The sequence below is a fragment of the Trichomonas vaginalis genome, chromosome V (assembly GCF_026262505.1).
Source record: "Trichomonas vaginalis G3 chromosome V, whole genome shotgun sequence".
NCBI lineage: Eukaryota > Parabasalia > Trichomonadida > Trichomonadidae > Trichomonas > Trichomonas vaginalis.
In genome coordinates this window covers 13,096,477-13,120,343 of record NC_067207.1, presented here as the reverse complement: position 1 = coordinate 13,120,343, position 23,867 = coordinate 13,096,477, and the positions used below count along the sequence as shown (strand labels likewise).

The 23,867-nt window shown below is 34.7% G+C and overlaps 15 protein-coding genes and 1 pseudogene across 16 annotated transcripts, besides 2 other annotated features; 7 read left to right on the top strand and 9 right to left on the bottom strand.

The window, feature by feature from the left end:
- Positions 1 to 15,544: part of a mobile genetic element that runs on past the window's edge.
- TVAGG3_0327750 (uncharacterized protein) lies at positions 2,099 to 2,245 on the top strand (the record flags this gene model as incomplete). The annotated part of the gene is made up of 1 exon (XM_051230336.1): positions 2,099 to 2,245. One exon carries the CDS (start codon positions 2,099 to 2,101, stop codon positions 2,243 to 2,245), a length of 147 nt encoding a protein of 48 aa, XP_051100066.1.
- On the top strand, positions 2,413 to 3,510 carry TVAGG3_0327740 (uncharacterized protein; the record flags this gene model as incomplete). The annotated part of the gene is made up of 1 exon (XM_051230335.1): positions 2,413 to 3,510. One exon carries the CDS (start codon positions 2,413 to 2,415, stop codon positions 3,508 to 3,510), a length of 1,098 nt encoding a protein of 365 aa, XP_051100065.1.
- Positions 3,549 to 3,968, top strand: TVAGG3_0327730 (protein of unknown function, DUF4108 family; the record flags this gene model as incomplete). Its single annotated transcript, XM_051230334.1, has 1 exon — positions 3,549 to 3,968. The coding sequence occupies one exon, from the start codon at positions 3,549 to 3,551 to the stop codon at positions 3,966 to 3,968; it is 420 nt and encodes a 139-aa protein (XP_051100064.1).
- TVAGG3_0327720 (uncharacterized protein) lies at positions 3,985 to 4,437 on the bottom strand (the record flags this gene model as incomplete). The annotated part of the gene is made up of 1 exon (XM_051230333.1): positions 3,985 to 4,437. One exon carries the CDS (start codon positions 4,435 to 4,437, stop codon positions 3,985 to 3,987), a length of 453 nt encoding a protein of 150 aa, XP_051100063.1.
- Positions 4,474 to 5,349, top strand: TVAGG3_0327710 (protein of unknown function, DUF4106 family; the record flags this gene model as incomplete). Its single annotated transcript, XM_051230332.1, has 1 exon — positions 4,474 to 5,349. One exon carries the CDS (start codon positions 4,474 to 4,476, stop codon positions 5,347 to 5,349), a length of 876 nt encoding a protein of 291 aa, XP_051100062.1.
- TVAGG3_0327700 (organellar and viral DNA polymerase type B) lies at positions 6,004 to 6,414 on the bottom strand (the record flags this gene model as incomplete). Its single annotated transcript, XM_051230331.1, has 1 exon — positions 6,004 to 6,414. The coding sequence occupies one exon, from the start codon at positions 6,412 to 6,414 to the stop codon at positions 6,004 to 6,006; it is 411 nt and encodes a 136-aa protein (XP_051100061.1).
- Positions 7,462 to 8,174, bottom strand: TVAGG3_0327690 (organellar and viral DNA polymerase type B; the record flags this gene model as incomplete). The annotated part of the gene is made up of 1 exon (XM_051230330.1): positions 7,462 to 8,174. A coding segment is annotated over one exon (713 nt), but the record flags the coding sequence as incomplete, so codon positions are not given.
- TVAGG3_0327680 (DNA/RNA polymerases family) lies at positions 10,037 to 12,175 on the bottom strand (the record flags this gene model as incomplete). The annotated part of the gene is made up of 1 exon (XM_051230329.1): positions 10,037 to 12,175. The coding sequence occupies one exon, from the start codon at positions 12,173 to 12,175 to the stop codon at positions 10,037 to 10,039; it is 2,139 nt and encodes a 712-aa protein (XP_051100059.1).
- Positions 12,223 to 12,807, bottom strand: TVAGG3_0327670 (phage tail repeat-like family; the record flags this gene model as incomplete). Its single annotated transcript, XM_051230328.1, has 1 exon — positions 12,223 to 12,807. The coding sequence occupies one exon, from the start codon at positions 12,805 to 12,807 to the stop codon at positions 12,223 to 12,225; it is 585 nt and encodes a 194-aa protein (XP_051100058.1).
- TVAGG3_0327660 (uncharacterized protein) lies at positions 13,038 to 13,398 on the bottom strand (the record flags this gene model as incomplete). Its single annotated transcript, XM_001299415.2, has 1 exon — positions 13,038 to 13,398. A coding segment is annotated over one exon (361 nt), but the record flags the coding sequence as incomplete, so codon positions are not given.
- Positions 15,545 to 16,441: 897 nt separating the features above from the next.
- On the top strand, positions 16,442 to 17,110 carry TVAGG3_0327640 (uncharacterized protein; the record flags this gene model as incomplete). Its single annotated transcript, XM_001299413.2, has 1 exon — positions 16,442 to 17,110. The coding sequence occupies one exon, from the start codon at positions 16,442 to 16,444 to the stop codon at positions 17,108 to 17,110; it is 669 nt and encodes a 222-aa protein (XP_001299414.2).
- Positions 17,111 to 17,114: 4 nt separating this feature from the next.
- On the bottom strand, positions 17,115 to 17,357 carry TVAGG3_0327630 (serine threonine-protein phosphatase family; the record flags this gene model as incomplete). Its single annotated transcript, XM_001299412.1, has 1 exon — positions 17,115 to 17,357. One exon carries the CDS (start codon positions 17,355 to 17,357, stop codon positions 17,115 to 17,117), a length of 243 nt encoding a protein of 80 aa, XP_001299413.1.
- Positions 17,358 to 17,375: 18 nt separating this feature from the next.
- Positions 17,376 to 17,739, bottom strand: TVAGG3_0327620 (annotated as a pseudogene). Its single transcript has one exon. A coding segment is annotated over exon 1 (364 nt).
- Positions 17,740 to 20,120: 2,381 nt separating this feature from the next.
- TVAGG3_0327610 (phage tail repeat-like family) lies at positions 20,121 to 20,939 on the top strand (the record flags this gene model as incomplete). The annotated part of the gene is made up of 1 exon (XM_051230327.1): positions 20,121 to 20,939. The coding sequence occupies one exon, from the start codon at positions 20,121 to 20,123 to the stop codon at positions 20,937 to 20,939; it is 819 nt and encodes a 272-aa protein (XP_051100057.1).
- Positions 20,940 to 21,078: 139 nt separating this feature from the next.
- On the top strand, positions 21,079 to 21,441 carry TVAGG3_0327600 (uncharacterized protein; the record flags this gene model as incomplete). The annotated part of the gene is made up of 1 exon (XM_001321936.2): positions 21,079 to 21,441. The coding sequence occupies one exon, from the start codon at positions 21,079 to 21,081 to the stop codon at positions 21,439 to 21,441; it is 363 nt and encodes a 120-aa protein (XP_001321971.2).
- Positions 21,442 to 22,077: 636 nt separating this feature from the next.
- Positions 22,078 to 22,554, bottom strand: TVAGG3_0327590 (uncharacterized protein; the record flags this gene model as incomplete). The annotated part of the gene is made up of 1 exon (XM_051230326.1): positions 22,078 to 22,554. A coding segment is annotated over one exon (477 nt), but the record flags the coding sequence as incomplete, so codon positions are not given.
- A 363-nt stretch (positions 22,555 to 22,917) lies between these two features.
- Positions 22,918 to 23,867: part of a mobile genetic element that runs on past the window's edge.

Below are 23,867 nucleotides of genomic sequence, written 5' to 3'. Positions count from 1 at the left end.
CTGTTCAGACGAACTATAAATGACTATTCTTGTTTCTACAACCCCGGTATTAAATATCATATAAACATAGATGGCAAATATTATCCAAGAGAAGAATATTCTACAGTTGAAGATATGAGGTCATACAACTTGACATTAGATGCTATGAACTTTAACAACAACTTCACAACGACCATTAACCCTGAAATGCAAAGTTCTATTATGCCATATGTGAAAGTATGGACTCATACAGGAGGTCAAAAAACTCAATATACAAATGGAGACCGTTCAAACTTTTGGCTTGGCATTCCATTTGCTGACTCAGAAGACTTTATGGGTGGTATTTCAACTGTTGGTACAGTTCAAATACAATATACTGGTGACAGAGACGGTCCAGATGAATTGAAAGCAAAGAAGTTTACAAAACCAATAGCACTTTTCACGGAAGATGCTCTTTTGAAGATTCGTTCGATGAAACCTGCTGGAGCTCCTCAGATTGGCATAACGACAGCTTCCATCGAGCAGATTTTGGCAGCAGGTCAGTAAGTTGTTCTTGAACTGACTTCTCTCCGTCAAATATTGACAGTACGCCAGTTTTGACATAAAATTGTAAGATAAACTTACCTTTAGAAATATCTGTAAGTTTTGTTGTTATATTTTTGTCAACGTCAAGAACTTTCACCATTTCAGTTATACCAACTTTCTTTGCTTTATGAAAATATTTAGGTTCAGCAAAGACTGCTATTCTATAACATTTTCCATTGTTTGTGTAAAGAACTATTCTGTCAATGAACTTGTATTGTTTGTGTGTGTAAACTTTGTTTGCTTCAATTCGAAGAGATACTCGAATACGTCCATCTTTTTATTCTAAGTAAAATGTCATTTCCGAAAAATAGAAGCGTAAGTGTTTCAAAAGGTTTAATGGCGGTGGCAGATGTGAAGTTAAATTCACCAACTCAAACAAACAGTCAAAGTGTTGTTGTCAATGTCAAAGACAGAGATGTTGAAGTGGGGAAACCATACGAAGACGAAGATGGTATAACAATAGTTCCTGTAAAAGAACAACCAACATACCCTGAAGTTAGCAGAGAGTTAAGTTCTGTTGCAGATATTCGAAACGACTACCAACAACTTAAAGACAAACTTAAAACTCAGGAGAAGATTTGTCAAGCTTTAGGTATAATGTTAAACTTGGTCGAACACAACCCTGTAAAAGTGAACTCATATGTCATTGCACCTCATGAAGTTTTGAAAGAACTATTGAAACTTTTGACAGAGGCAGACGATATAAAATCAAAGAAATAGAACCCGACGTTAGTTGCTGTGGTGTTTCATATAATGTCATTGACAAGATATACGTTATGAAAGGAGGTGAAACGTTGAACTTAAAATATAGTTTCCCAGACGTCATAAAAATATTTGACGACCACAACATTTCATTAAAATTTAGTTGCTAAGTAAATGGCAGAAGACATAGTGGTTTATACTATTACGACTAAAAACCCTGAGTCATATAATTCTATAACAACAAACTTACAAAGTCCTCAAGGACGATATTGTAAACTAACCTTAAACACAATGACGACTAAAGCCTGTTTTGCTCTTTTGACACCAGAAGACTTTGTTGTTGAATGGTAAAAAATACTTCTTTGAAGATACTTACTCAGATATACCACCAACAGGTTTTGTTGACTTATTTAATACTTTAAGGACGGATGTAACATGTGCTGCAACTAGAGCAGGTTTCATTATGTTTGGATGTCCGACTGAGTTTAGTATAAACGATATGAGCTATAATACAAAACTTATATCTGGTTTTTACTACCAACAGTTTCCTATAACAGGAAAAGGTGTCATACAAGGTCTATCTGTTCCATTGACTTTAAGCACACCTATTTTATATATTGTTTCAAACTTAGGTTCAAAGTGTTATTCGAATGTCGACAGAAACTACTATGACCAAAAGATACTCATGCGTATAAACAACACATTCTCTGCTGGTTTGCCTATTGTTCATTCGAATGCAGAGTTTTCAGCTTTAGTAAACTCAAACACTTTAGCAAACATAAACTTAACCTTAGTTGACGCAAACTTTGTTCCTGTAAAACTTTTATGTCCTATGTATTTGTCAATGACGGCAGAAAGTTTCGAATTGGAAGATGCAACTGGTGAAAGTATTGTATTACAAGAACAACTTCAACAACAAATAGCTCAAGAACAACAAATGCAACAAATGGAACAAATGCAACAACAAAGTCAAGAATAAAAAAAATATTTTTTTTTATTTTTATAAAAATGTACAGAATAGATGTTTCAGATTTTTATGACTTCCAAGCCTTCAGAAATATGTGTCCATTTAGAGACTATAACAAAGCAGTCGAGAATTTGAAACGTTTAGTCATTTATGTTGACTCTGCCCCAGAATGTTATGTCATGAAAGAATGGGATGTTGTCTTTAACAAACCAAGAGCAACAATAGTTTCAGAACAAGAATGTAGACAGAAACTTAAGAAAATAAAAGTCGTACAAGTTGGTATGAAGATGTTAGATGCTTGGGATATCTTATTGTCAAAACTTGAAGATTTTTCAGTTCGTGGTATAAAGTTCTATACACCTTCTCCAAACTTCTATTCTATCTTCACTGGATATAAATACGAACAAGTAGAATGGAAAGAAAATGTTATAGAAGCTTGGTTAGACCATGTCAAAGAAATTATATGCAATGGAAACGAAAGAGTCTATGAGTATATCTTATGTTGGTTTGCAAACATCTTACAACATCCAAGTGCTAAAAATGAAACTGCTCTCATCATAATTGGAAAACAAGGAACTGGTAAGAACACTTTCTTTACAGATATCTTATGCAAACTGTTAGAGGGCTATTCGAATCCGAATATGACAAACTTAGAAAACATCTGCGGTAAATTTAACTCCTCAATAGAGAATATGAAACTTATAGTATGTAACGAACTTCAAAGTATAGATACAACAAAAGTTTTGAACTCAGATGCTTTGAAGAGTCTTATAACAGACAAAGTTGGAGTTGTTGAAAGAAAATATAAAGACCAAAGAGTTTGTGAAAATGTTGCAAACTTCGTCATGGTTTCAAACAATGCTGTTCCGATGAAGTTAGAAAGTTCTGACAGAAGATATGTAGTTGTCAGAACGTCAGATTCTCATATGCAAGATACAGAATATTTTGACGACTTAGCAGAAACTTTGACATCTGACTTTTACAACCACTTGTTCTCATATTTCATGACATTAGATATTTCTAAGTTCAATCCAAGACAAATTCCACATACCGAAGAGAGACAAACATTGTTAGAAGCAAACAAGAGTGTATATGAACTGTTCATAGATGAAACTGACTTTGAGTGTTTAGATGAAAGGTCATTGTACGATTCGTATAAACAGTATTGTCAAGAGTATGGTTATATGACAGCGTCTAAACGAACATTCTTGGCAAATGTCAAAAGTCTTTTAGACGTACAGAATGGTGTATATACAAAGAAAAATTTTTCTGAGTAAATTTTAAAAAAAAATATTTTTTTTATCCGATAGAAAAGATGACGAAATTCATCTCAGTAAACAAGTACATGTCAGGACTTAAAGAAGAACTAGACCCATTCACATATTTGAATGTTTACTTCTACCATTTTGAAAAGTCTACATTTGACAAAGTTTGGAACATCGAACCGGTTAAGTTTGCTATTGTGACTAAAAATGGTGCGAAATTTGAAGACTTAGACATAGAAGGTTTGTTAACAGTCAAAGAAAGTTTTGACAGAAGGTTTTCAAACCTTAAAGAAGGCAAAGCATACAAACTTGTTATACCTTATGAACCAAAGAAAGCAGACGACTATGAATATTATGAGTCTAAGATAGTTGAAGTTCAAGGTAAATTGGGTAAAAAGATTTTAGAGTCTAAGCCGGTGTTTGCTCCTAAAGAGGAAGAGAACATTGACATTGACCCAGAAATGTTCTAAAAATAAAATTTTATTTTTACATGTCAAATTTCTTCTTCGGTGGAACTGGTTCAGGTTCTTTCTTCTCTTCTTCTACTTTCTTTTCTTTCTTTTCTCTCTTCTTCTTTTCTGGTGGAGTTATGTCAAACTTCTCAGAACCATATTTTTGTAAAAGTTCTTTGTCCTTTAATAGCTCTTCTATTCTGTTTTCTATTTCATCTTCAAGAACAGCGCATGTGTCTTCTTTGCATTCTAAGAAGTTTTGTTGGACTTCATCTCTCCAAGAGGCGTCATCTCTGTCAACAAGTCTGTCATTGACAAATTTTAAGACTGCTCTGCTTAATGTTTTATGGTTCTTGTCATATTCCCAGAAACAGAACTTTAGAACAAATTCACCTTTCTTGTTTACACTATGTAAGATTTTATGGTCGACAGATGTTTTGCTGTCGAAAAGCTTGTCTCGAATATAGATAGCGAAATCGCTAGACATTTTCTAAAAGATAAAAATTTTAATTTTTCTAAAAATATGTTAGAAAAAAAGTTTGCTGACATTGACAAAAAATTTGAGAATGTTTTAAATAAGAACAAGAGGAAGTTGGAAAATGCTCAGATAAAACCCATACATGACAAGTTCTTATTTGCTCAGAATGGTATAACAGGTCTAATTGCACCACCTGGGTCGGGTAAGACTTTCACTTATCTTAAAATGGCTGCACAACAACAAGAACTAGATGAGAAGAACCCATTCTATGAGTTAGTTGTCATTTGTAGTACTTCGGGTCAATTTGACCAAACCGTCAATTCGTTCAAAGATATTATAAAAAAGTCTAAGTTAGTATGTATAAAAGACTCTGAGTTGTTAGATTGGATAAAGAAGTACCAAAGAAGAGTTTTGAAGTACAATGCTATAAATGAGTATGTCAATTCTAAGTTTAAAGACCCAAATGAGGAAATGCAGAGAATATTAGAGAAGAAACACTTCAGAAACAAACAGAAAGAGATAGAATACGTTTCGAAGAAATTGCAATCTTACGATTGGAAGACTTACCCTCACAGATGTCTTCTTATCTTAGATGACTTTGCTTCTCATCCTTTGTTAAAGAATAGAGAACAAGACATGTGTCGAATTCTTAAGAAGTTCAGACACTTTAACATCTCTGTTGTCATTTGTGTACAGACAGCCAAGAGTTTAAGTAAGGATGTAAAGAGAATACTTACTGATATTATACTTTTCCCCGGATTGTCCGAAGACGATTTCATGGAACTTATGAAAGAGTCCATGGCAGGTAAGTTTGACAGACATGAACTATGGGAGAAGTACAAAGTCATACAAGACCCTCATACTTCTTTCAGAATTCATATCTACGCGAACAAAGTTCAAATTGTAAAAAGTCAAGCTTGAAAAATGTAAGTGTTGAGTCTTAGTCTGTTGTGGTGCTGGGGCTTTCGGTTCTTCTGGCTTGGGAATGGACTCGGTTGGTGGTACGTCGGACATTCGTTTGTGTCCTGTCGGAAGGAAGAGTTCTTCCTGTTGGAAGGAAAATTTTTTCCTGTCGGAAGGAAGAGTTCTTCCAGTTGGAAGGAAAATTTTTTCCTGTCGGAAGGAAGAGTTCTTCCTGTTGGAAGGAAAATTTTTTCCTGTCGGAAGGAAAATTTTTTCCTGTCGGAAGGAAAAATTTTTCCTGAAGGTCGGCCAAAAAGTTCTCAATTTTCGAAAATTTGAATGGTTTACGGACGGACAACTGGAAAAATTTTTCCTGTTGGAAGGAAAATTTTTTCCTGTTGGAAGGAAAATTTTTTCCTGTCGGAAGGAAGAGTTTTTCCTGTTGGAAGGAAAATTTTTTCCTGTCGGAAGGAAGAGTTTTTCCTGTCGGAAGGAAGAACTTGGAATGCCAGAAGGAAAATTTTTTCCTGTCGGAAGGAAGAACTTGGAATGCCAGAAGGAAATTTTTTTCCTATCGGAAGGAAGGACTCGGAATGCCAGAAGGATTTGACAAGGCAATTTACCTTATAGAGCTACCTGAGCCATCTGAAGTCAAGACCAAAAATAAACGCTTTACATGTATTTTTCAGCAACTTCGTCAAATAATTTTATAGCTTTATCTATCTCATCTACTTCAAACGTTTCTTTACCTTTCGTGGGAGCACCATACATTTTCTCAAACTTTTCAAGTAGTTCTGTTTCTGCAGCTCTCATATCATTAACGAACACAACCTTGACTCTATTGACTGTACTGTCATATCTTTGAGTTATATTATATGTTCTTCCTATCTTATATCTCTTTGTATTGAAGTCCTTCGGTTTCTGAACGATGTAAAGTAAGCCTTCACTGCAACGTTCCGTATCGAATGAACCATATGTTATGAAATTATATCCAACAACTGGGTCAATCCATAACAAAACTATCGGTATAAGACTTTTGTCAATGAGATATGCTGTAGTTCCATAGAATCTTACCGATATCATAAGCTCAGGATTTCTTGTCAAAATTTTCTGACTAGAAGCATTTCTAACCCAGTCGTGGGATGTTTTCTTTTCAGATAGTGTTAGAATGTCTGACAAAGAATATTTGTTGTATTTCTTTGAGTATCTTACGTTTAAATCACCTATTCTAACCACTTTGGTCTCATTGTCTATCTTTTTAACTGTTTCAAACTCAATGTTTGTCATTTCCTGTTCTTACATACAAAATAAAAAAAATATTTTAAAAAAACTAGCGTTATTTTTTTATTTTTTCTATCTTGTATAAAAGATATGATTTCATAGAGTTTTTTTACGATTTTCATAGAGTTTTGGCGACCAGGGTTTTTCACCTACTCGCAATTTTTCACGATTTTCATGAGTTTTATGCAAGACCGAAAAAAGTCGGGGTAGCAATTTTTTACGATTTTCATAAGCGTTTTACATGGTAAACGCTATTTTTTTGACGAAGTGTTAAAGTTCACTTCGTAAAAATTTCACGATTTTCATAAGCGTTTTACATGGTAAACGCTATTTTTTTGACGAAGTGTTAAAGTTCACTTCGTAAAAATTTCACGATTTTCATAAGCGTTTTACGTGGTAAACGCTATTTTTTTGACGAAGTGTTAAAGTTCTCTTCGTAAAAAAAATACAGTTATATCATGAAATTTGGTCATTTTTTCAGCAAAAATATATTTTAGGTGTGCCCATGTGCCTATGTGCCTCGGTCAAATGAACTTCTCTTAAAATTACTGACAACAAGACATTTTGACAACAACACAGGAAATAGATTTCATCGTAAATGTTTTGTTGAGACTTCATCGTCAATGAGCGTAAATCAGACAAAAATATATTTCTACCATAACTATTTACAAGCGTTTTACATGGTATATGTTGTGATGGTTCATGACTTTAAACAGTTTTGTAGCTTCTATTTCTTCACGAAGGATATCAAAAGTTTTAACAATGCCGAAGGTTTCTTTATATTTCTTCTTGACATCTGAAAGAAGGAAATCGTCAGCTGTTGGATAGTTTTTGTTCAGAAATGTCAACATGTCCATTTTATCTTCTGCTGGTTTCTCTGCTTCTTTCTTTAAGTCAGCATAGTCGTTTCGCATACGTTCTATCTCTTTGACGGAGTAGTTATATTTCCTCATTGCTGCTTTACATTTTGAACATTGTGGGTTCATTTTTGCGTTATATTCTGAAACCTTACCTGCAAGTATGACTAAGGCGTCAATGGTTTTCTTTAACTCAAACATAGCGGGTTTTATTTGTCCGTTCCATACTTTACCTCTTCTATCCTCACCTCTTATCTGCCATACACATTCAGCAACTAACGAAACAAAGTTGTCGTAGGTCTTAAATTCTTCAGATTTATATATGTCAATGAAATATACCATATCGCAGTCTTTGTGGTTGCAATGAAATCCAAGAAACTCATAGTTTACATTACGTATGAACTTCTTAATTTCAACTGAGTCAGTTGCTTTGACTTCTATTTCATCGAATTCAGGAATAGTGAGCTTTTGTTGTTGGATTTCAGGAAGTTTAGGTAAATGGTCGATGAGGTCCTGCATTTCATAAAGATATTGTTCATTTGTTTCATCTTTCGCACTACAGTCTAAATCTCCTTGGAGAAGTTCTTGCTTTATCTTCTGGATTGTTGTTTCGAAAGTATATGAAGAAGGAATGAAGCTTTTCATCTCTATTAACATTGAAGTTGGGTTCATGACTAAAGAGTTTGGTGCTGTTGTTGCTAACATGTTCTTACAATAAAAATAAAAAAATATTTTTTTTAAAAAACTAACTTTTTTTTATTTCGGGAAAATTCATGAGTTTTGTGTGTTTTTCTACGGTGGAGCCACTTTTGGCTCGACCTCAAAACAAGCATTTTGTGAAGAATATACCAACCGGAAGAAAACAGCGGGTTGCTTTTTTATACAAAATTCATGAGTTTTGTGTGTTTTCTACGATGTTGTCAAAATGTCGTGTTGTCAGTAATTTTAAGAGAAGTTCATTTGACCGAGGCACATAGGCACATAGGCACACCTAAAAAAACATCTACCCTAAAATATATTTTTCAATACTTTTTCAGCACTTTTCCGTAGTTGTATATGAAAGACAATTCGAGATAAAAGTCATAGTACAATGGAATAATATGCTGCACACCGTTTGTTGTGAACCAAACTTGAAAGTCAGAGAAACTGTTACTAGGTGGTTCGTAGAATTTAGAAGCAAAGTCATAAAAGTCCTTACCAATACAAAGAAAACTGTTGTTGCTTGAACTGAAACTTGCATGACACATGACATTTTGAGGGTCAAACACGTTTCTATAAACTGTCAAATCTGCTGGTGGAAGTATAAATTTAAATGGACCATCTGGTGGTAATGGTTCGTTCTGGTTTAGTAACCGAAGAAATTGTGCCCAAGAACGTTTGTCTACTCCCCAATATAAAAACTCTGTATCTCTTGGAGGGTTAATTTCAATCTTTTGAAATGAAACTGTGGAGTTCATCTTGTTATATTCTAGTTTCAGATAGTATGTTCCATTTAGTAAAGAGTGGTATTTTTCTTGAAATTCCCAGTAGTATTTGTTTATTTGAGTTTGGAAGTCATTTAGAGTTTTCTCAAGACTTTCGTCTGAACGAATTGTAAAGATTTTCATTTCATCAAATTTTTCTATTAGACCATCAGAGCCTTTATATTGACCATGAAAATATACTGCGAACATAAACGCGTTCGTTCTATTTGAAAACAAAACTCTTCTAAATCCTATTGCCTTTGCATCTGAAGGACTTTGAAGCCAACGAATTGGATAGTCAAACCTGTAAGCCCCGGATGAAATTTCTTCATCTGATATAGTCCTACCGGCATTTGTGAAGATATAGTCTAACGGTTTTGTATCTGCTACTTTTGTTCTTTGTTTTTCAACCTGAAGCATTTCATATATGTAAAAATATATGGTTTTAAAATGGTATGCCATATAGCTTCTTGAATTTGTTAAGAAGTATTTGAACGCGTTTTCCATCTGTATCTCTAGTGTTTACATAAGCATAGCCTGCCTTAGTAAAATATACTTGTAATTTCCTATAGTTTACGCCGGTATAAAAGTAGAAAGAGTCTTGTTCTTCGCTATAGTAGTAAAACTCAAACGTATGCTTACCATAGTCTGTAATTTCAATTGTTTCATCTTCTAGTTCGTCGACAAATTCGAATACAATATCTCCAAATTTGCCTTTGTTCTTATTGTTTTCAGAACAAGTGACCCAACGTAAGTTTTCAAGTCTATTGTCGTCTCTTTGATGGTTTATATGGTCCACACACGGTAAATTGTTAGGGTTCGGTATAAAATGAGTTGCAATGACGACATGTTTTTGGTACTTTTTGAGGTTTAATGTTACACAAATATAACCTGTTCCTCTGTTATATTCATGTATAATTCTCTTGGTTTCTTTCTTCCTTATTTCAAAAGGCTCAGAACAGTGAATTTCATACTCTTCATCTAACAAACAAGTTTCCCAACGGTCTTCTCCAACAAACTCAGCGTACATTTCAAATAAAATAAAAAAATGTTTTTTTTAAAAAATGTTTTTATTTCATGCAATTTTTTACTTCATGCAATGTTTTATTTCATGCAATGTTTTATTTCTGTGCCGTCTTCAAGTATACCCCAGTACTTACGTTTGGAGAGTACATGAACTTCGGAAAATACCTTGTCTAGCTTAAAAAGGCCCATCTTTTCACCGACCATTCCCATTTCAATGAGTTTGTTATATCCTTCTTCGTTCGTCATGAGCGCGTCGATGTTCTCGTAGTAAACCTTCACTTTGGATTTGACCTCTGAGAAGAATTTGTTGTAGTTGTCAAGGACTGCTTTTGCGAACTGAGGGTATGACCAATGTTCGACAATAGGTTTTAATGTGGTTACTAAGCCACTTTGACCTTCGGTGAACTCGTACTTCAAAACAAAAGGAGAAAACCTTTCAACAAAGTTGTCGACCTTCTCATAGTGTTTACTCTTCATCTTTTGAGGTTTTTTAATGGAATATCCCCATGTCGAATTCATAAGCAATTTGAGTGTCATTGCAAGCTTGGGGTTTGAAGCTTTCCTAATATCATACATTTGTTGTATGACCTTTCCAACTGTATAGTTCCTTCCCGGGAACTCACCGTCTTCGTTTGGAATTCCAGTTGGAATATATTGGACAAACCTCATGTACGCAGCGTTAAGGTCGACATAGTATATCTTTTCGTTTGAGTCGAACTTGTCGCATCCAATCGGCCCAGTTTTTGGAAATTCAAGCGAGTCTCTTATCTTCTGAGAAACTTCTCCTGTTATCTCATAAACATCGTCAAAGCAACCTGTTTCATATAAAACCTTCTGACCCAACTCAGAAGCTCTCCAATACAATTTGACGTCGATTGGATGCCTCAATGGAAGTTTGTTTATAGCATCTTGAAGTTCTTGCAACCTCATTGGAAGTTCTTCTGGTTCAGGTTGGTATCCGAACAATCCAACTCCTTTTGGAATTGTGTACTTCTTTTGTGCTAGAACTTTGTCTGGAACAACTTTTGGTCTTACCAACAATGAAAAGTTTGTTTCGTCTTTTGGTACAAAAGTTTCTGTCAGCTTGTCATCTGGAATTGGTTCCAACAAACCTTTCTCGAAAAGAATGTTAACAGCTCTGACAATGTTGCACTTGCCTCTTCCGAACAATGGGTTTGTAAGACTTTCGTTCAACATGAAGTGGTTATGGACAATTGCAATCTTCAACCATGGTAAGTCTTTGTCAACAACATAGTCGTCATGTGAAAAACCTTTCTCAGTCGGAATGTTGACTCGGATATTCACATTTGCCAACGGTGCAACTTTTGTCAATTGACTTCTGAGCATGTACCTTGTCTTCACACATGACTCAAGATACTTCATCTTCTCATCTGTAACAAGACCGGAGTTCCTGAGACATGTAAGAATGCAAGGTTCATTGACAATTCCTTCAAGTGAATTGTAAATTCCATACCTTGTTAAGTCAATGTCAGACTTATTTCTGAACGGGAAGTATCCAGCATGTTGTCTGACTGCTTGAGGGTTAGGTTGGTACCATTCAAACTTCACGCTTGCAATTCCTTCAATTGCATTCAAAATATCTGAGTCGGAGTCAAACATTTGTTCTCTCTTTGTAGTCTTGAAAGCGTCAAGAAGTTGTGCGGCTGTTGTGACATTGCCATGTGCATAGTAAATATGGCCATCCAAATCTGTTACGGTTAGTCTGAGATTGTGTCCTTTCTTATTTCCGTCTTGTATGGCAGCAAGTACACCCATGAAGCCTTCTTTGTTCTTTCCTTCGTCAAAGTTTACTGTAAAGGTTCGACCAGATGCAATTTTACTTCTAACTTCACGATACTTTTCATATGCATATCTTGTTCTTTCCATGGGAGCATGTGTGTCTTCACCTTTTCCTTTTTTCCTTCTCAAAGGATGCAATTGTTCGTCATGTTTCCAGTAGAATCTGGCAAAGCCGTCGTGTCCTTCAACTTGAGGCTCAGTAACATCGAAAGGTATGTCCATAAGACGCTCTTCTTCTAACCTCTCTAGTCTGTTTGGATAATTTGCGCGTGCTGTTTCTAAGTCCATTTCGTAGCGAAGACCAGACAATTTGTCATAGACTTTTATGGGTCTTCCCTTCCTATATTTAAACTTCTTCGAAACTCTCCAACCATATCTTTGTAACTCTGCTTTTATTCTAGCAGACCTTCTGTCCATTCTATATGGGGGCATTTTTATAAAAATAAAAAATATATTTTTTCTCTTTACTTAACATAACCACCTGCTGCCATAAGTCTTTGACGCCAACCCATACCAGCTAATGAAGGTTGACTTGGTTTAGTTTCCAAACTAAACTTTGGTTTTGGTTTATCTTCAGTTTTTGGTTTTTCTTCTTCTATCGGTTTTTCGTCACTTTTCGGTTCTGCTGACTTTACCTCACTTGCTGGAACAGTTGTGTCGTTAACATCTTCATAAATATCATATGCCATTTGTGCTTGTTTTCCTTTCAACTTTTTGTGTTTGTTGTAAGGTTTAGAATATTTCGACTCTAAGTCAATGAGATGTTCTATAATGAACTGTTGGTCAGTGAAGTAAACTTTTCCATCTGTTGTCTCGAAAGCTCCTTCAGACTTCAATATTTTATTTGTGAGAGTCTGTTTCTTTTTTGAGATACTAGCCGTTCCATTTCTATGAAAAGTGACTTTGTAGTTGGGGGTTGTATTTCCAGACCTGGCACTTTCTATTATTGAATTTTTCTCTTCATCTGTAAGTTCTTTGACAGATTTTGACAATGGTTCTGAACTTTTTGTTTGTGGTGTCAAATCTACCGTTTCAACTTCTTCGGTCATTTCATCTCAGTAAAAAATTTTAGTTTGGTTTGTTTTCAACTGGTTGTTGAGGTTTTTTAAGTCGGTCTAAAACTTCCTGAGGTATAGGAAGAACTTGACAAACACGTTGTGTAACTGCTGGAAGCGACAAAGCCATCTTGAACCCATTTGTCTCAATGCTGTATTGTTCATTTCATCTCAGTAAAAAACTTTACATTCCCCACGTTTGAGGCGGTTGAGGTTGGTTTTGTTTACCCACTGTTGTGCATGGTTATATCCTCTGTTAAAGAATCTTTCACCTTGGTCCATATAGTGTCCTGCTTGGTTATAGTAGTCATTTGCTTTGTTATAGTAGTTTCCTGCTTGTCTTCCTACATTGTCCATCCATCCTTGAACTTTTCCTCTTGTTTCAGGATTTGGAATAAGATTTGCTGCATCTCGTGCTACATCCCAACCTTTCTGTACAGTTTGTATAATAGGTTGTGCTTTCTCTTTAAGTATACCTAATGTACTCAAAATCTTCCTTCCAACTCCAAATACACCTCTGGCTATTGTTCCCACTGCGGGTAAAAATCTAGATGCGACTCCTGCTAATGCGCCAAATAAACCCATTTCTTATGGGTTAAAAAATGACGAATCCAAACAAGGACCCCTATGTTTCTAAAGCGACAAAGAAAGCACTCATGGTAAAAATCTTTAGTTCAACACCAAATGCTTGGTTTATGGATATCTTGGAAAACATTCCGAGGTATAGAGAAGATGGACCACCATACTGGCTAATATTTGTCGGTCAAAACACAAGATACTGTGAAGCCATACCATTATGGTCCAAAAATATTTTAGATGTGAAAACTGCTTTGACAATATTCGTTGACAAATACCATCCAACAAAACTGACATCTGACTGTGAAAGTTCTTTCAAATCAGACGATATTAAAAACTATCTGCGTTCAAAAAATGTAAACCAATATTTCATTGTCGACCAAAACCATTCTGCTCTTGGTGTCATTGACGGTTGTATAAAAATGTTAAGAGACTTAAACCAACCACAAGGTGGTGAGGTAGATGAAATGTCATATGACGACAAGTACAGACATTTCTCCATGGCAAAGATGAGACAAGTTTTAAATATTTACAATAGCCGTAAACAAAAAGGTTTGGGAAACCACTCCCCCGAAGAAATGAAAAACAACCCTGACTTAGAGAAAGACTATATATTTAATAGTTTAGTCAAAAGAGACAAACAAGAAAGAATGCCAGGCTTCAAACTTCAGAAAGGAGACAAAGTAAAAATAGAAATACCTAAACGCGACCCATATGAAAATACTATTGACTATGACAACAATGGGAACCCGACAGGTACTCACATTCGTGTTCGTAAAAATAGGAGAAAGTATACAAGAGAATATTATGAAGTTTTAGGCAAACATGGCAAAATGTACAGACTGCAAGCAGAAGATAAAACGACTATTGTCAGACCTCGTTTCAAACTTGTCAAAGTTCAAGGTGGTATACTTTCAAAGACAGTTCCTAACAAATATAAGACAACTCCTGACGAATATGCTAAAGAAGTGGAACATGACGACTAAGCATTTCTATACCATGCACAAACTGTCATGTAAGGTGGCATGTATTTTTTACCTCGTCCTGTAGATGTTGTTGTAAAAGTATGTTGGTGGTTTCCAGTTGTATCTGTCCACATTCCATTCCAGTCTACTGGGTCGTTTGGAAAATGAGATCTTGACATAACTTGAATTTGCATTGAAGTCTGAGAAACAGTGTTATATCCTTGTTTGCAAACCCTATGACTATGGTTTCCATTAGAACTTGTTGTACCAGAATGACTATGTGGTGGCAAGTTGTCGACAGATATCCTTTTGCTTCCACCTGTTTCCTTTGAAGAGTTTGCACAATACAAAAACCTTTCGAGTATTTGTTCCCATGCACCAACACCAAACATTGCTTGAGGACCTCTTTCATCCATAGATGTATAAATAGAACCTACTGGGTTCATTAAATCAAACATATGAGATATTATAGGATTGTCTCTTTTGAACTTAAGATATAGTGCAACTATTTCAGGTTTCTTCTGGTTTGTGTCAGAATATTTTTTATAATATAATCTTATGTTTTCAGGGTAGGTAAAGTCTTGACTATAATATTTATTTCTGTCATCTTCATAATAGTATACTATTCTCGTTTTTTCTATTGCATTATATCTTTTATATCTATAATATTCTAAATATAATGTTTGCTTTTTTGGGTCTACATGCGGTGTTTTGTCGTCATCTCCATACTTATAATAATATGGTGTTGGAGCTGGGTCAGGCAATGTCATATCTGCCATTTCATAAACTCTTAAATATTTCTTTTGTTCGTCTCCATATAAGTTTAAGTAGCAGTTGTTGTCTAATGGAACTTTAACTTGTGTACCATCGTTCTTTTTATAGCTTACATACATTTCATTGTTATTTTTCGGAATGAGTTTATACCGTATACCATTTTTTAAGGAATGTACAAACTCCCATCTAAAATATTTGTTTTCTTCATTGACAGAAAAGTCACCAACCATAGTTTCAATATTTTTTGTTGTTCCAACTAAACTTTGGTATATTTCATTGACATATGTTTTATCTGCTTTCTTTTCAAGGCTAACGTTTAAGTCTGTTATTTCAGAAGATGTATGTGTATGTCCAACGTCACTTTTCCTGTTTAAGGTTTCTTGTAAGTTTGCAATATTTGCAATGGTATGTGTATGGTTCTTGTCGGCTTTAAGGTCTAAACACCCTGAAACCCATCCTGTATCAGCTTTAGTTTTTAAAATCTTTGTTGTCCGTTCATTATACCATTCAACCCTTTCTTTAATTTCATTGTCTTTTTCATCCACATATTCCTTATCTGCCTTCTTCACTAACGCACTAGCCACACATGCTAACTCATCGTCAACATATGTTTTATCTGCTTTTGTCTCTAAGGTTTCTTGTAAGTTTGTAATATCAGATATAGAATGTGTATGAGTCTTTTTAGAATATTCTTTGTCAGCTCTTGTCACTTCACTTGACATTTTATTGTCAACATATGTTTTGTCCGCTAGTTCAGGATGAGTATGTTCTTTCGTTGCATATGTTGCATCTGCTCTTTCTTCTTCTTTTGCTATTGCATCGTCTACATACTCTTTGTCAGCTTTGTTGTCAACATCTGCTTTCAAAAGAAGTTCTTTTATAGGTTTCTCGTTTAAGGTTCCTTTTGTTGGATTTATACAAACAGTATGGTTCTTGTTGTCTTGAAACAGAAACTCATCTGTCATTGGGTTTAATGTCAGTTTTAAGCTTCCTTCTTTCAATGACTCAGATATCTTAGAATAGTTTGAAAAGTTTGTTGTGTTCTTATTTAGAGCTTGTATAATGAGTTGTCGGTTGTGTTGTATTTCTCTCATAGACGCTGTTTCATTTGACATTTTTATTCTAGATAAAATATGCTTCCAATAGAAAAGGAAACTTCTAGAGTTGCTACAACTAAACCATTAGATGAACTTTTTACGAATGTCGGTCAAAAGTTTGAGACAGAGACCGTAAAGCATGAAGGCTATCGTTTTGACTACCCGTTAAGATGGCTAAGAGACCCATCCGTCACAAAAGCTATTGGCTTTCGTAGAATGAAGTTCATTTCAGAAGCCATACATGGTTTCCCATTTACGGTCGGTTTTGAAGTTCGATACTATAACAAAGAAAAACGTATGTATGAGAAATTTGAACAGGGAAAACTTTTACAAGTGAATTTGCTTGTAAACTTAGAAACAACTCTTCAAGCTTTTCAAGAAAAAATAAACGATATCTATCTCGAATATGCAAACCAGTTTAACATTGACGAGGGAGAGTACCATCTCGATATTGTTTATGACAGGAAAAATGCAACTGTTAAAATCAATAGAATAGAAGACCTTGGAGAAAACGTTTATATTTCTACAAAATATAACAACTTGGCATGGTATAGATTTCTGAGGATGTTAAATCAGCCTGCAGAATATCCAGTACACCCGGACTTTTATGAAGTCGAAAACCCTAATGGAACATATGAAAATGTTTTCGACTCAGATGCTATTATAGTTCATGCTTCATTTTCTGGTGCACAAAACTCTTTTTTATGCTTGGCAAATGACTTTTACGAAAAACCTACAAAGTTATACGAACCACCAAGTGGAAGTATTTCAGACTTTCAAGTATGGTTTACTACAGATGGAAGAAAGAGAATAGTTCCATTATACCATGCGTTTTACTTAGAACTTAGTTTCATATACAACTACTATCGAACGGTAAAAATATAATTTTTTAATACGGTTGAGGCGTTGGATTTGGTTGCCAACTTGACTGTGGTGCAGGTTCAGGCTGTTGTATAACAGGAGCTTGTTCTTCTGGTTCAGGGTCTTTAGGTATAATACCAACGAACTGACCTACTCTTTTACCAATATTTTTGACTCCGTTCCAAATTCCTCTTCCGACAGATTTTATTCCATTCCATATACCTCTTCCAACATTTCGAAAGAAGTTTCCTATTCTTCCAAAGAAACCCATTTTACTATATGTAAAAATCTAATGTCCGCCTAGTCTCTTACGTTTCCTGTTGAGTTCCATTGCATTCTTTAACTGGAGCTCATACATTCTATTTCTCCTCTGGTAGAAAACATACTCTGGGTCAACTCCTGTGTTCGCGTCATCTGCATAGAGTTGTTTATATCCCACTTCAGGGTTTGTATAAAACTCTTTCCATCTCATATTTGCATACCATGGTGGTAAGCCTAACGCAGCGTCATTTGACATGGCAGTTTGCATTTGTACATCTGTTGGCACTTGACCATAGTTTGCCATTGCAGTTTGTATTCTAAACTTCATTTGAAATATTCTCTGGGTTTGGTTGTCCAGGTTGCTGTGCATTTGCTAAGTTCTGTGCGTCCATTTAATATTAGATAAAAATATCTCTTACGAGTACATATACTGGACATTTGCAGGCATTGGTTCATCTTCATATTCTCTGTACTTTTCTGCCACGTCAAATAAATAAATGACACAATGGAAAAAACCTAAAACAAGTAGTCCTATTTCAAACCACATTTACTTACTAGTAAAATTTCTTTGTTATGAACACTTTCTCCGGTTTATAGGACCTCTCTCTATTCTATCTTGTATATCTAAACTCATAGTCATGTATGTCCTCTAACCATCTCATAACGGTTTCCAAACCACTTTTATCGGATGTAAAGTAAAAGCATGGATGGTTATGTAAACGTCTAAAGTTTCTAAAGAGTCTCTCAAAGTCCAGTCTACTTGTATTGAAAATCGTATGTGTTATAGAACGGCGGGTCTACTATAAAGAAAACATTTTCCTTGTCTTTAAATTTTTCATACAACTCTGTCCAATGACATCTCACAAACTCTATACCCTCAATATATTTTTCTATTCTCTTTGAAAACATTTGTATAGTTAAGATATAAAACTTTTGACATAAGTGTTTCAATGTCATGAACTCTTATGCACCACTATATAATAGTCTAGCAGATATACTATCCCAGTCTATATATTCTGCTTTTTTCAAAACTCTCTCACAATATCTTTCTTATCTAATGGTATACGTTCCATCTTACCTATAGGTATCTTTTCTTTCAACTCACTCAATATTTGTTTGTGTCTGGTATATGTTTTGAGACGGTTCATATAGTTGTCGAAGTCATTGCATATAATCTTTGAGTCAGGAAATACAGTATGGCACAAATGGGATATATAGAAACTTCCACCGAACAAATCTACAAATGTTAGCCATTCGGTAGTTTCTTAAGTTCTCTCAATAGAATATCTTTACATCTACTCTTATTTCCAAAGAAGGGTAACGGTGGTTTTGTAAAATTCATTTTATATATATATAATAAAAATGTTTTTTTCCTGAAAGTGACAGAAAGTGACTGGGGCTAGAGGGCACGAAGTGCCTGGAAGCCCCACTACTTTTTTTTGAATTATGCAAAATATGACTAAATAATTATAAATTTCAAGTTAAATTTTAATTTTGATAAATAATTTAAATTTCAAAATATCAAGTTCAGTTCGACTATGTATGTAGTAATTCCTCAATAAAGTGCCAAAACCCTATTAAAATATATGAACATTTTCAACATTTTAATGTTTTTATTAAAAATTTGATGGAATATGAGCTTCAAACAATTATTATGTAAATAAAATAATTAAAGATATGTATTTATTCGTATTACAACCGTAGTAAGTCGATTCTTCCTTTCTTCTACTGAGATTTGAATTTGATTTCGAATTGGAAAGAGATTCAAAGGGAAAATACTAGCGGATAAAAACTACCTCCATGAAAGGGTCATAATGGAGTCAAGTTGTATTTTTTGCTTTTCGAGCCTAAATAGGTAGCCAAGATAATGCCTAAAAATAAGGTTCTAAATTCTGAAGTTTACATGATCCTCTCGTGTGCACCCTTAAGTGATGCGATTTGAGTTAAAATATCTCGAGAATTCTTTTGGCTTTGAAGTTTTTTGAGTTCCCCTGCAGAATCACGCATTTGCTTATCATTTCTAATTAGAAAGTCAATAACTCCATCAAAGACATTGAATTTCATGTATGTTTTAACCGATTTCAGGATTGAAAGAACATCATCAAAGTTTTGAACAGTAACATTCGCTTTTCGTGTACAAACGTATAATTTTTTGGCATCAGTAGTTGATGAAGATTGTTTGAGAAGAGAAATATACTGAGTTGTGGTTAATTTTGAACATTTCATGATTTTATTGATATCGGCTATCTCGAATGTATCAAAGAAATTTTCATTTCGAATATAATCGTTGATGTGGGCAGCGATGTATTCGAAATTCAGGGTAATACCTTGGCTCATTTTTCTAACTTTACAATAGAACTCAAAATTATTAAAAATCCAAATCCCGATCACCACCAAAGAATTTGAGGCACTGAAATTCTTCATCCCTAAAAACAATTATATCCTTCACAGCCCCATTATTTTGATTGGGGGAAAAATCCATTTGAAGCAGAATTTTTTTGATACGCATATGTCACCTGAGACTTATATACCTTGGAAGCAAAGTTGTGCATGAATAAACATAAAATTTACATTTTTGGGGATTCCATTGTTATGTTTGATTTATGTTTCTCATATCTAAGACTTTTAAAATTTTAGGTTATTTGAAACCAATTTATACCTTTTCAAAAAAAAAAAAAAAAAGGTATTGGGGCCTCCAGGCACTTCGTGCCCTCTAGCCCCAGTCACTTTTCTGTCACTTTTCAGGAAAAAACATTTTTATTATATATATAAAATGAATTTTACAAAACCACCGTTACCCTTCTTTGGAAATAAGAGTAGATGTAAAGATATTCTATTGAGAGAACTTAAGAAACTACCGAATGGCCTAACATTTGTAGATTTGTTCGGTGGAAGTTTCTATATATCCCATTTGTGCCATACTGTATTTCCTGACTCAAAGATTATATGCAATGACTTCGACAACTATATGAACCGTCTCAAACATATACCAGACACAAACAAAATATTGAGTGAGTTGAAAGAAAAGATACCTATAGGTAAGATGGAACGTATACCATTAGATAAGAAAGATATTGTGAGAGAGGTTTTGAAAAAAGCAGAATATATTGACTGGGATAGTATATCTTCTAGACTATTATATAGTGGTTCTATAAGAGTTCATGACATTGAAACACTTATGTCAAACGTTTTATATCTTAACTATACAAAGGTTTTCAAAGAGAACATAGAAAAATATATTGAGGGTATAGAGTTTGTGAGATGTCGTTGGACAGAGTTGTATGAAAAATTTAAAGACAAGGAAAATGTTTTCTTTATAGTAGACCCGCCGTTCTATAACACATACGATTTTCAATACCAAGTAGACTGGACTTTGAGAGACTCTTTAGAAACTTTAGACGTTTTACATAACCATCCATGCTTTTACTTTACATCCGATAAAAGTGGTTTGGAAACCGTTATGAGATGGTTAGAGGACATACATGACTATGAGTATAGATATGACAAGATAGAATATGAGAGAGGTCCTATAAACCGGAAAAAGTGTCACAACAAAGAAATTTTATTGGTAACTAAATGTGGTTTGAAATAGGACTACTTGTTTTAGGTTTTTTCCATTGTGTCATCTATTTCTTTGACGTGGCAGAAAGGTACAGAGAATATGAAGATGAACCAATGTCTGCAAATGTTCAGCATATGTACTCGTAAGAGATATTTTTATCTAATATTAAATGGACGCACAGAACTTAGCGAATGCACAGCAACCTGGACAACCAAACCCAGAGAATATTCCAAATGAAGTTAGAATACAAACTGCAATGGCAAACTATGGTCAAGTGCCAACAGATGTACAAATGCAAACTGCCATGTCAAATGACGCTGCGTTAGGTTTGCCACCATGGTATGCAAATATGAGATGGAAAGAGTTTTATACAAACCCTGAAGTGGGATATAAACAACTCTATGCAGATGACGCGAACACAGGAGTTGACCCAGAGTATGTTTTCTACCAGAGGAGAAATAGAATGTATGAGCTCCAGTTAAAAAATGCTATGGAACTCAACAGGAAACGTAAGAGACTAGGCGGACATTAGATTTTTACATATAGTAAAATGGGTTTCTTTGAAGAATAGGAAACTTCTTTCGAAATGTTGGAAGAGGTATATGGAATGGAATAAAATCTGTCGGAAGAGGAATTTGGAACGGAGTCAAAAATATTGGTAAAAGAGTAGGTCAGTTCGTTGGTATTATACCTAAAGACCCTGAACCAGAAGAACAAGCTCCTGTTATACAACAGCCTGAACCTGCACCACAGTCTAGTTGGCAACCAAATCCAACACCTCAACCGTATTAAAAAATTATATTTTTACCGTTCGATAGTAGTTGTATATGAGACTAAGTTCTAAGTAAAACGCATGGTATAATGGAACTATTCTCTTTCTTCCATCTGTAGTAAACCATACTTGAAAGTCTGAAATACTTCCACTTGGTGGTTCGTATAACTTTGTAGGTTTTTCGTAAAAGTCATTTGCCAAGCATAAAAAAGAGTTTTGTGCACCAGAAAATGAAGCATGAACTATAATAGCATCTGAGTCGAAAACATTTTCATATGTTCCATTAGGGTTTTCGACTTCATAAAAGTCCGGGTGTACTGGATATTCTGCAGGCTGATTTAACATCCTCAGAAATCTATACCATGCCAAGTTGTTATATTTTGTAGAAATATAAACGTTTTCTCCAAGGTCTTCTATTCTATTGATTTTAACAGTTGCATTTTTCCTGTCATATATAATATCGAGATGGTACTCTCCTTCGTCAATGTTAAACTGGTTTGCATATTCGAGATAGATATCGTTTATTTTTTCTTGAAAAGCTTGAAGAGTTGTTTCTAAGTTTACAAGCAAATTCACTTGTAAAAGTTTTCCCTGTTCAAATTTCTCATACGTACGTTTTTCTTTGTTATAGTATCGAACTTCAAAACCGACCGTAAATGGGAAACCATGTATGGCTTCTGAAATGAACTTCATTCTACGAAAGCCAATAGCTTTTGTGACGGATGGGTCTCTTAGCCATCTTAACGGGTAGTCAAAACGATAGCCTTCATGCTTTACGGTCTCTGTCTCAAACTTTTGACCGACATTCGTAAAAAGTTCATCTAATGGTTTAGTTGTAGCAACTCTAGAAGTTTCCTTTTCTATTGAAAGCATATTTTATCTAGAATAAAAATGTCAAATGAAACAGCGTCTATGAGAGAAATACAACACAACCGACAACTCATTATACAAGCTCTAAATAAGAACACAACAAACTTTTCAAACTATTCTAAGATATCTGAGTCATTGAAAGAAGGAAGCTTAAAACTGACATTAAACCCAATGACAGATGAGTTTCTGTTTCAAGACAACAAGAACCATACTGTTTGTATAAATCCAACAAAAGGAACCTTAAACGAGAAACCTATAAAAGAACTTCTTTTGAAAGCAGATGTTGACAACAAAGCTGACAAAGAGTATGTAGACGATGCAATAGCAAAAGAAGAAGAAAGAGCTAACAAAGCTTATGCAACAAAAGAGGATGTTGAAAAGAAAGCTGACAAAGAAACTGTAGATATGTTGACACAAACGGTTTCAAGTCATGACAAAGCTTTAATGGAAGATGGACAACAGTTGAAAGAGCTTGAGAAAGGTGTTACAGAGTTAAGGAATACAAAAGCAGACTCGACATGGATAGTTGGATATGTAAATGCAACAAAAGAATATATTTTCAAATGGACAGAAGGAACATACCCACAAAAACATCATACACATTCTATATCTGATATTACAAACTTACAAGAAACCTTAAACAGGAAAAGTGACGTTGGACATACACATACTATATCTGATATTACAAACTTACAAGAAACCTTAAACAGTAAAAGTGACGTTGGACATACACATACCATTGCAAATATTACAAACTTACAAGAAACCTTAAACACTAAAGCCGACAAGAACCATACACATACAAGTTTTACAACTTTTACAGCAGATGATATTACACTAAACACAACCTTGCCAAGTAAAGCTCCAACAATACCACCGGCAACAAGTCTTGTAGATACTTTGACATCTAATGACAATAGTATTATGCATCTAAGACAGGAACTCAATGTGCTTAAACAAATTTTGCCGAATCTTATTTACCCGGTTGGTTCTATTTATACGTCAATGAACTCTACCAGACCAGAAGTAGTACTTGGTTTTGGAACTTGGACTCAAATAGTCGACAGGTTTTTGTATTGTGCAAACTCTTCAAAGGAAACAGGTGGAAGTAAAACGATTTCAGGTGAAAACTTACCTGCACACAGTCACTACATAGATTTAAGTACATCTCAAGCAGGTTGGCATAAGCATAGATATTGGGATTGGTCAGCAATGACAAAAGGTAAAGGATATGATGTTAAAGACAACGTTAAGTTTGCTATAGATTGTTACTGGAGTAACACTGAGGGAGGAGGAAACCATACACATCGCGTTTC